Genomic DNA, 10,909 nt, shown 5'->3' on the forward strand with positions numbered 1-10,909 from the left:
AAGCTCCTGGTAGGGTTCCCCTTCCATGGAGGACGACTCTTCGGAGAAGACCTAGATAAATACATTCAGACCATTTCAAACGGCAAGAGTACTCTCTTGCCAACTAAGAAGAAGGTTCAGGGGCCTGCGTTTAAACGACAGTATTCCCCTGGGCAGGGGCCCTCTAATACTAAGCAGTATCGACGGCCTCCTGCAAAAGCAAGCTTCGGCTTCAACAGCAGATCACAAGGACAGGCTGTTAGAGGCAAAAGGCAGTGGTTTCGCAAACCAGCAAAACCAGCCCCCAAGCCAACCTTATGAAGGGGCGCCCCCACCCACGAAGGTGGGGGGAAGGCTGCGACTCTTTTCAGAGATTTGGGAAGCCAGCATTCCCGACGAGTGGGTACAGTCTTCCGTGGCCACAGGCTACAAACTAGATTTCCTAAGGTTTCCTCCTCCTCATTTCCAGGAGTCGAGGATTCCAAACGATCCGGAGAAGGGAGCCGCATTAAGATCGGCATTAGATCATCTACTTTCCCTGGAAGTAATAGTAGAGGTACCAGTCCTGGAACAGGGGCTGGGCTTCTACTCCAACCTATTCATCATCCCAAAGGCCAATGGAGATGTCAGGCCAATTTTGGACCTAAAGATGGTAAATGCATACCTAAAGGTCCGCTCATTTCGGATGGAATCCGTGCGGTCAGCAGCTGCCACACTCCAAAGGGACGACTTCATGGCGTCCATAGACATAAAGGATGCCTACCTTCATGTTCCAATTTATCAGCCACATCAAAGATATCTACGCTTCATGGTGGCTTCACGTCATTTCCAATTCGTGGCGCTTCCCTTCGGGTTGGCTACGGCCCCCCGGGTGTTCACGAAGGTCCTAGCTCCAATCCTAGCCAAGCTAAGGATCCAAGGGGTCACGATCCTAGCATACCTGGACGACCTCCTAGTCATAGATCACTCGTCTCCCGGCTGGGAGCGAACAGTGGCCCTCACGGTCCAATACCTCGAGAGGTTCGGCAGGGTCCTAAATCGAGAAAAGTCAGCTTTCCTGCCCACAAGGCAGTTGGAATATCTCGGCATGAGATTAGACACAGAACAACAAAGAGTGTTCCTACCTCTGAGGAAGGTCTCGTTGCCGCTCTCATCAAGAGTCCGACAAAGTCTGTGTTGGTGGTTAGACCCTCAGAATCTACTGAAGGGGAAGTCTTTCAGCCCAGTGGCTTGGAAGATAGTGACCACAGACGCCAGCCTGACGGGCTGGGGAGCAATTTTGGATGGTTGCACTCGCCAAGGTACTTGGGCAAAGCTAGAGAAGCAGTTGCCCATCAACATCTCGGAGCTCAGAGCTGCTCGACTAGCCCTCAGGGCTTGGACGTCAAAATTGCAGGGGTTCCCGGTGAGAATTCAATCAGACAATGCCACGGCCGTGGCATACATAAATCACCAAGGGGGAACCAGGAGTCAAGCCGCTCAGAGAGAGGTGAGCTTGATTCTCCTATGGGCAGAGGCTCATGTGCCCTGCATATCGGCAATATTTATTCCAGGAGTGGACAACTTTCAGACGGACTTCTTAAGCCGCCAGACTCTATGGCCGGGGGAATGGTCTCTGCATCCACAAGTCTTTTAAGCACTCTGCCAAAGATGGGGAGTGCCGGACGTGGATATCATGGCATCGAGACTCAACAAGAAGCTAGACGGGTTCATGTCCCGCTCAAGGGATCCGATGGCCTGCGGAACCGATGCGCTGGTTTGCCCTTGGCATCAGTTCAAACTGCTTTATGCGTTTCCCCCGCTCCAGTTACTACCCCGCCTGCTGCGCAGGATCCGGGTGGAGCACATACCAGTTATCCTGGTAGCTCCAGCATGGCCCAGAAGGGCATGGTACTCACTAATCCTAAGGATGGTAGTGGGAGACCCTTGGACTCTGCCTCTAAGGCCAGACCTGCTATCGCAAGGTCCGATCCTCCACCCTGCCTTACGGCATCTAAATTTGACGGCCTGGAGGCTGAATCCCTGATTCTCAGGGGTAGAGGTCTGTCTCAGAAAGTAATCTCTACCCTAATCAGAGCCAGGAAACCGGTCTCTAGGGTGATTTATCACAGGGTCTGGAAGGCCTATGTAGGCTGGTGTGAGTCCAAACTTTGGCTTCCTCGCAAGTTCACCATCGATAGAGTTTTAAGTTTTCTCCAGCTAGGAGTGGATAAGGGATTGGCATTAAGCACAATCAAGGGACAGATCTCAGCTCTGTCAGTGTGGTTTCAGCGGCCGCTGGCCACCCACTCGCTGGTTAAGACCTTCCTTCAAGGGGTCTTACGTATTAAACCTCCTGTTAAATCCCCGCTTTGTCCGTGGGATTTAAATCTTGTTCTGTCAAGTTTACAGAAACAACCGTTTGAGCCGTTGGCTGAAATTCCTTTGGTTTTACTGACAAGGAAGTTAGTATTTTTGGTCGCCATAGTTTCCGCAAGAAGAGTATCGGAACTGGCGGCCTTATCCTGTAAGGAACCATATCTTATTTTTCATAAGGACAGGGTCGTTCTACGCCCTCATCCTTCCTTCCTACCGAAGGTTATATCCAGTTTTCATTTGAACCAGGATTTGGTATTACCATCCTTCTTCCCTAAACCTACTTCCAGAAAGGAAGGGTTGCTGCATACCTTGGATATTGTCAGGGCCATGAAGGCCTATCTTAAAGCTACAAAGAAGATCCGGAAAACAGATGTGCTGTTCATTTTACCGGATGGGCCCAAGAAGGGGCAGGCAGCTGCAAAGTCCACCATTTCTAGGTGGATTAAGCAATTAATCACTCAGGCCTACGGCTTGAAGGGGTTGCCTCCTCCAGTATCATTAAAGGCTCATTCTACTAGAGCCATGGGCGCCTCCTGGGCAGCACACCACCAGATCTCTATGGCTCAAGTTTGCAAGGCGGCAACCTGGTCTTCTGTCCACACATTTACAAAATTCTACAAGTTGGACGTAAGAAGGAATACTGATACTGCCTTCGGGCAGGCAGTGCTGCAGGCTGCAGTTTGAGACCCTCGGATTCCGGGGGCTCCTCTTTTTTTGAGTTAAATTTAAAATTTAAGATTATTTTTCTCAACTAAGTTGGATTTATTATGATTTGAGTATATCTCTAAATTAAATCCTTTTGTCTTGGAGATGTTCTCCCTCCCCTCATTGTAAGCATTGCTTTGGGACATCCCATATAGTAATGAATGCCGCTCTGTGTCCCGTGATGTAACGATAAAGAAAAAGAGATTTTTAATACAGCTTACCTGTAAAATCTTTTTCTTGGAGTACATCACGGGACACAGAGCTCCCACCCCTCTTTGGGGACCATTTTGGGAGGCATACTGCTTGCTACAAAACTGAGGTACTCCTCCTATGGGAGGGGGTTATATAGGGAGGGGCATTTCCTGTTTGAGATTGCCAGTGTCAACACCTGAAGGTACTCCATATAACCCATATAGTAATGAATATGCTGCTCTGTGTCCCGTGATGTACTCCAAGAAAAAGATTTTACAGGTAAGCTGTATTAAAAATCTCTTTATTTTATTATTTATGGTATTGAGGTATGAACATGCACTACAGACCAGTGTTTGATTTTTAAGTCAAATTTTTTAGTTTTAGCCTTTTGACTAAAATGCCACATTAGTTTTAGTCGTATTTTAGTCATCTCAATTGTTTTAGTTTTAGTCATATTTTAGTCCACTAAAATAGTATTCGTTAAAGGGGTTGTAAAGGAAAATTTTTTTTTTCATAATACGCATCCTTTACCTGCAGACATTCCTCTTTTCACTTCCTCATTGTTCGTTTTTGCTCAGAAGTTGCTCTATTTCTTCTCTGTTCTGTTCACTTCCTGCTTGTCTGATTTTACTGACCAACGTGACGGGAGGCTTTACTGCGGTTGTCAGTAACGTGCTCGCCCCCTCCTGGGAACTACATCTGTGCGGCAGGACGCTCTCTACGTGTTAGAGACTTCAAGGAGGTGTGAATTACTGGGTGTGCCGCAATGCATACTGGGAAATGTAGTTCTTACATGAACGAGCGCCGCAAACCAGGAAGTGAATGAGAGAACAGAAACTAGAACGCCGGAGGTGATATAGATGAAGGAATTTAATAGGTATTTTCTTGTTTTTTAACAGAATCATTACACTATTCTGTCTGTCTACCTTGTAGACATGTAGCCAGATTCAGGTAGAGATACGCCGGCGTATCAGTAGATACGCCGTCGTAACTCCGAATCTGCACCGTCGTATATTTAAGTGTATTCTCAAATTGAGATATGCTTAAATGTAGCTAAGATACGACCGCCGGTGCCGTCGTATCTTAGCTGTCTATTTACGCTGGGTGCTAGGGGCGTGTACGCTGATTTACGCCTAGAATGCGTAAATCAGCGAGATACACCTATTCACGAACGTACGCTTGCCCGTCGCAGTAAAGGTATGCCGTTTACGTAAGGCGTTTTCAGGCGTAAAGATAATCCACCAAAAATATGGCGCAGCCAATGTTAAGTATGGACGTCAGAACCGCGTTGAATTTTAAAAATTTTACGTCGTTTGCGTAAGTCGTCTGTGAATGGGGCTGGGCGTAATTTACGTTCACGTCGAAACCAATAAGTCTTTGCGGCATAATTTGGAGCATGCGCACTGGGATACGTCCACGGACGGCGCATGCGCCGTTCGTTCAAAACGTCATTTACGTGGGGTCATGCTTTATTTACATAAAACATGCCCACCTCTTCACAATTTGAATTAGGCGCGCTTACGCCGCCACATTTACGCTACGCCGCCGTAACTTAGGACGCAAGTGCTTTGTGAATACAGCACTTGCCTCTCTAACTTACGGAGGCGTAGCGTATATGAGATACGCTACGCCTGCCTAACGTTAGGCACGTCTACCTGAATCTGGCCAATTAATTTTAGCCCAAATTTTTTTTTCCTTTTACAACTCCTTTAAGTCAACTAAAATGTTTTAGTCATTTTAGTCGACTAAATTGGGACACTGGATGAGGGAAGCAGACATCCGTAGAATGAATTTTTCCTGAGCAATCTTGCTATATATATATAAGGTACACGTATCAAACAATACCTTCATTTATCTTTTTCTTTACTTATAGAAGAAATCAGTTACTGGTGCAGAAGGAAAAGATCTTCATTAAAAGACACAGCAGGAATTTATGAGTTTCCTGAGAGTAATTCTGAAGAAAACTTTCCCCAGTTTACCACAGTTGACAGAGAGGCCATTTGGGCCGAGGTTGAGAAGGATCCCGAAAGGATGAAGAATGAATGGGCCTCAAATAACACTGAGCCTCCATTCTGTAGGGACAATGACCAAGAAGACAGTGAACACACAGAATCCGCAGACACCAGCATTGGGCAAAGCGTCAGTGAAAACTCTTCTTTATTCACCCCTAGTTCTGCAGACATCAGTAATGGCCACGCCTACAGTGACAACATAGATGGTCACACTTCTTCTAGGCCTCCTTGGCAGCCCAACGTGTCCTCTGTGGATGCATCTAGGCCTAATGCATTGTTAAACTTGGTACGTACTGAGTCTGATGTGACGCAAACCTCAGAATCTCTCTCTAGCGACGACGAAGCAGAAGTGGAACTTCAGGTCATCAAAAGCACCAAACTTTTAAAACAGCAAAAAGAGAGAGAGGAGATGATTGAGGCCTTGTTCAAACACATCCTCCTCTACCTGCAACCCTATGACTCTAAGAGAGTATTGTATGCCTTCTCCGTTCTGGAAGCTGTTCTCAAAACCAATCCAAAGGAGTTTATCGAAGCTGTAGCCAGTACCAGCATGGACACTAGCTCCACCGCACACCTTAACTTAATTTACAACCTCCTTGCACGCCACCAAGAGGCCCTAGTTGGCCAAAGCTTTTATGGCAAGCTTCAGACCCAGTCTCCATCGATGTGCCCTCATTCTTTGCTGATTGAACTGTTGACGTACCTTTGCTTGAGCTTCCTACGTTCCTATTACCCCTGTTACCTCAAAGTCAGTCATAAGGATGTCCTCGGCAATCGGGATGTCCAAGTGAAGAGTGTGGAAGTTCTTATTAGGGTGATGTCACAGTTGGCCGCTGTGGCCAAGAACTCAGAGGGTAAAAACGTTGATTTCATCCATAGCCTGCTTGAGAGATGCAAAGTCCAAGAGTTTGTTCTTCTGTCTTTGTCTGCTTCCATGTACACAAGTCAGAAGAAATATGAACTAGTGTCCCTTGGTGGAAGCAAAGACCTAGGAGACGAGGGATTGTTTGAAGAGAGTGTTATTAATTTTGGTCAGGACCAGATTTGGAGTGAACATCCTCTTCAGATTGAGCTGCTGAAACTGCTCCAGGTTCTGATTGTTCTTGAACATCATCTACGGCAACTTCAAGAGGACCAAGACACACCGGTGGACCTCTCTAAGGAATGGCACCGGGGGGTGAATTTCCAGCAGTCTATAAATGCTATGCAGTATGTACAGTCACATGCAATCACGTCGCAGGGCTTGTTTGTCTCTGCTGTTGTGAGGGCACTGCGTCCGGAGTATGGCTATGGAATGCACCCTCCCTGGGTGGCCCTGGTCACGTCCTCACTGCCTTATTTTGGAAAATCTCTGGGTTTAACTGTAGCTCCATTTGTTGCACAAATATGCAAGAACCTAGATGAACTTGTGAAGCAGTATGAAAACGAGTCAGTGAAAATAAGGTACGTTTAGGTGTGCTTAACCCTTTACCCCATTTATTTCTTTGGCATCTGATTATATTGTTTTAGACTAGGGCCGAAACAACTACCGTATATTTCCTCGAGTATAAGCCGAGGCACCTAATTTTACCACAAAAAACTGGGAAAACTTATTGACTCGAGTATAAGCCTAGGGTGCTTATGCCTCACTGTGCCCATGCCTCACTGTGCCCATGCCTCACTGTGCCCATGTCTCACTGTGTCCATGACTAGACTGACGTTTAACATGGGAGTCTATGGAAGGGGTGCCCGACTTTGAAAAATCGCTGCTCCCCAGCCGTATGTCCCCCAGACAACAAACTTTGCACACTCGTAGAGAAAGAGTGGGGTTACATGTGTACCAAGATTGGGGTCCAGGGAACCTACGGCCGGCCGGTACTGGGTCCCCAAATTCCAGGAGATCAGGCGCAAAAAGGTGACTCAAATATAAGCCGAGGGGGCATTTCAGCACAAAAAAATGTGCTGAAAAACTCGGCTTATACTCGAGTATATACGGTAATCGATTAATCGATTATGAAATCGATTACTATTTTCATAATCGATTAATCGGCCAGTAACATAATGGGTTAAAAAAAACGAAAATTAGCCCTTTTATAGTACAAAAAGAGCAAATAATCACTACTGTTAATATTATATTAATACGAAAATTCTTTTTACATTCGCTGAATGAAAGAATGTTGTTTGAAATTTTCACTTTTGAACTTTTCAACTTTCGCTTTTAAAATTCAGATTTAAAATGAATGGAATTTCTGAATAAAAACCACATGCACTGTCTGAAAATTCCTTTGACCAATAAGTTTTCTATTATTTCTAAACTTCCCCATCACTGTGGTTGAAAACGAATGTCGATTTGACCCCACTGACGGTAAGAAAATCGAATGAACATTCTTAAAAAGGAAGACGACATTGTATGGCCACACTTTTAAGGTTATTAATCGGCCAACTAATCGATTACGAAAATAATCGTTAGTTGCAGACCTATTTTTGACACATATAATTAAATGGGAATTAAAGCCAAAATAGTAAATACACAGTTCAAACATTTTTAGAAAATATTATATAGGGTTGTCCCGATACCGATACCAGTATCGGTATCGGGACCGATACCGAGTATTTGCGGGAGTTCTTGTACTCCCGCAAATGCCCCCGATGCCTCATCCGATACTCGCCCTGCCGCCGCCGTCGCCGGACGGATCTGTCCAATCCCGAGCAAGGGGGAGTGTCTATACGCGGCGCAGCGGGGAACACTACAGCTATTCAAATGAAAGCTGTGATGTTCCCCGCACGATGTAAACCATGCGGCGGCGGCATCTAGGTATGGGGGGACATGGCTGGATTTATGGGGGACATGGCTGGATTTATGGGGGACATGGCTGGATATAGGGGGGACATGGCTGGATATAGGGGGGACATGGCTGGATATAGGGGGGACATGGCTGCATATGTGGGGGGACATGGCTGCATATGTGGGGGACATGGCTGCATATGTGGGGGGACATGGCTGCATATGTGGGGGGACATGGCTGCATATGTGGGGGGACATGGCTGCATTTGTGGGGGGACATGGCTGCATTTGTGGGGGGACATGGCTGCATTTGGGGACACATTTAAAAAAAAGTATCGGTATTCGGCAGGGCTGTGGAGTCGGTAGATAAATGGTCCGACTCCGACTCCTCAGTTTTATGTACTTCCGACTCCTCTGTATTAATATGCGAATGTATTTTATACATTCCTTGAGGGAAAGAAACGCAACCTACCACAGGACTACTGGCTGGGAAGCCAACAGTCTACTGTATTGCACAGTTTAAGCAAAAGACAAACACAATGAAAACAAATCTGCTGCTGAAGATAGGGCAGTGGGAGGATCCAGGAAGGGGCATTTATTCTAAAACATGATTTACCTAGGAGAATCCCATAGTCATGTTTAAAGTTTAAGCTAACAATCGGTCGGAGTTTACAAGTTTTTATAGCCTTAGCTAAATGACAGCAGTTTTTCCAATGGTTTACAGCTTCAGTCTTGAACTATTGGCCCTCCATTCCCTTCACTTATACAAGTGTCTCACTCTCTAGTCCTGCAAAAAACATATTTATTTAATCCCTTATCAGTGAGAGGCTAGGTTACACATGGACGCTGCGTTCCCTGTAAAAGCAGAACACAACACTATGGAAAGTATAAGTATTGCAGCTCCTAATTTTGCGTTGCGTGCCATATAGTGAAGCACATGAAAAGCATGCTTCTTCACGGTCACTTAACGTGTTCGTTTTGCAGTTACGTGAGGCACTGCATGCATTTGTCTTTATTCTTACAGTAGAGAAGTCATTAATTATAACTTTTTGTGAATTGGGACATTTAAACTTGCTTTTTTTTTTTTTATTCCAATCTAAATTTAGTAGGAGTCGGTGCATTGTTTGCCAACTCCAGGTACCCAAAATTTCCCCCGACTCCTCGACTCCGACTCCACAGCCCTGGTATTCGGTATCGGCGAGTACTTGAAAAAAAGTATCGGTACTTGTACTCGGTCCTAAAAAAGTGGTATCGGGACAACCCTATTATTATACATGCCAAAAGATTTGTAACGAGCATTAATTTGTGATCCACTTTGTCCGGGTATCTAAACGGGTGCATAGTGGGCGACGCAACCACTTTTCAGAACCTTGGATTTCCCTTCCTTCTGTGTGCTTATTGAGCAGAGGACTGCTTAGTAGTGAACAATTGCAAACTGATGATATCCACAATGAGTCCTCTCTCCCTTGTTTAAGCCCTCCTGTTTTCCTTTTCTTCTCTTCAGTGTATTTAGTGTATGTACAGTATCTCACAAAAGTAAGTACACCCCTCACATTTTTGTAAATATTTTATTATATCTTTTCATGTGACAACACTGAAGAAATTACACTTTGCTACAATGTAAAGTAGTGAGTGTATAGTGTACATTTTCTTTCCCATCAAAATAACTCAACACACAGCCAATATTGGACAAAGTCCGTTCTGGACGTAACGTACGTACGTACGGGGGAGGAACTATCGTTCGTGACATCACCCGCGCCCTTCTGTCTCCATTTGCGGTCCATTCACCGCTGCACCAGCGCTCCTATTGTGCTGCCGTCCTATGCTGCTTTTATCTGGCGATTGAGCCTGTAATGTTTTTGGCTTAAATCGTTTTGTATCCTTTTTTGGAATAAATATCAGTCTACACTTAGTGTCTTCATGTTTTTTCCTCCATATGGACTCCTTAATTAACTGACTCTTGACTGCCACCCTGTGGACTGCATCATCATCACCATTACCCCCCTGAGAGTGGGAACTAGCATGTCTGACCTATTGTTTATTCAATGGTCCACCTTATTTGGTAAGAGTGTTCATTTCTACTGGTGGAGGATCTGTCACTTTGAGAGTATCGTCTGAAGATTTCCTGTATCACGAGGTGTATACCATTGTGATTATTCATCTTACGGACTTTATCATGTATATTTTACTGCGCTGCACCTTTATATTTTTATGTACTGTGACATACTGAAGCAGAGCATGATCCCCTCCATCCGGAGACTGGACCGCAGGGCAGTATTCCAACATGATAACGACCCCGAACACCTCCAAGATGACCACTGCCTTGCTAAAGAAGCTGATGGTAAAGGTGATGGACTGGCCAAGCATGTCTCCAGACCTAAACCCTATTGAGCATCTGTGGGACATCCTCAAATGGAAGGTGGAGGAGCGCAAGGTCTCTAACATCCACCAGCTCTGTGATGTCGTCATGGAGGAGGGGAAGAGGACTCCAGTGGCAACCTGTGAAGCTCTGGTGAACTTCATGCCCAAGAAGGTTAAGGCAGTGCTGGAAAGTGATGGTGGCCACAGAAAATATTGACACTTTAGGCCCAATTTGGACATTTTCACTTAGGGGTGTACTCACTTTTGTTGCCAGCAATTTAGACATTGTTGGCTGTGTGTTGAGTTATTTTGAGGGGACAGCAAATTGACACTGTTATACAAGATGTACACTCACTACATTACATGGTAGCAAAGTGTCATTTCTTCAGTGTTGTCACATGAAAAGATATAATAAAATATTTACAAAAATGTGAGGGGTGTACTCACTTTTGTGAGATACTGTATATACAGAGGCAATAAAAAATGTGCTGGATTAAGGATTCGTACCTGAAAGTTTTACATGCAACAATAGGTCTGA

The 10,909-nt window shown here is 45.3% G+C and overlaps 1 protein-coding gene across 2 annotated transcripts in view; it reads left to right on the forward strand.

Annotated features, from left to right (window-relative positions):
* DOP1B (DOP1 leucine zipper like protein B) overlaps nucleotides 1–10,909 on the forward strand; it is a 208,375-nt gene that overhangs the window by 121,224 nt on the left and 76,242 nt on the right. For both annotated transcript variants that reach the window (XR_005747151.1, XM_040338949.1), the window contains exon 19: nucleotides 5,108–6,689. Coding sequence is in view for 1 of the 2 variants with exons in the window: in XM_040338949.1 (XP_040194883.1) it covers nucleotides 5,108–6,689 (1,582 nt within the window). In the remaining variant the exon portion in view is untranslated. The remainder of the gene's footprint in view (nucleotides 1–5,107; nucleotides 6,690–10,909) is intronic.

This window comes from Rana temporaria, chromosome 2, assembly GCF_905171775.1.
Source record: "Rana temporaria chromosome 2, aRanTem1.1, whole genome shotgun sequence".
NCBI classification, from domain to species: domain Eukaryota; kingdom Metazoa; phylum Chordata; class Amphibia; order Anura; family Ranidae; genus Rana; species Rana temporaria.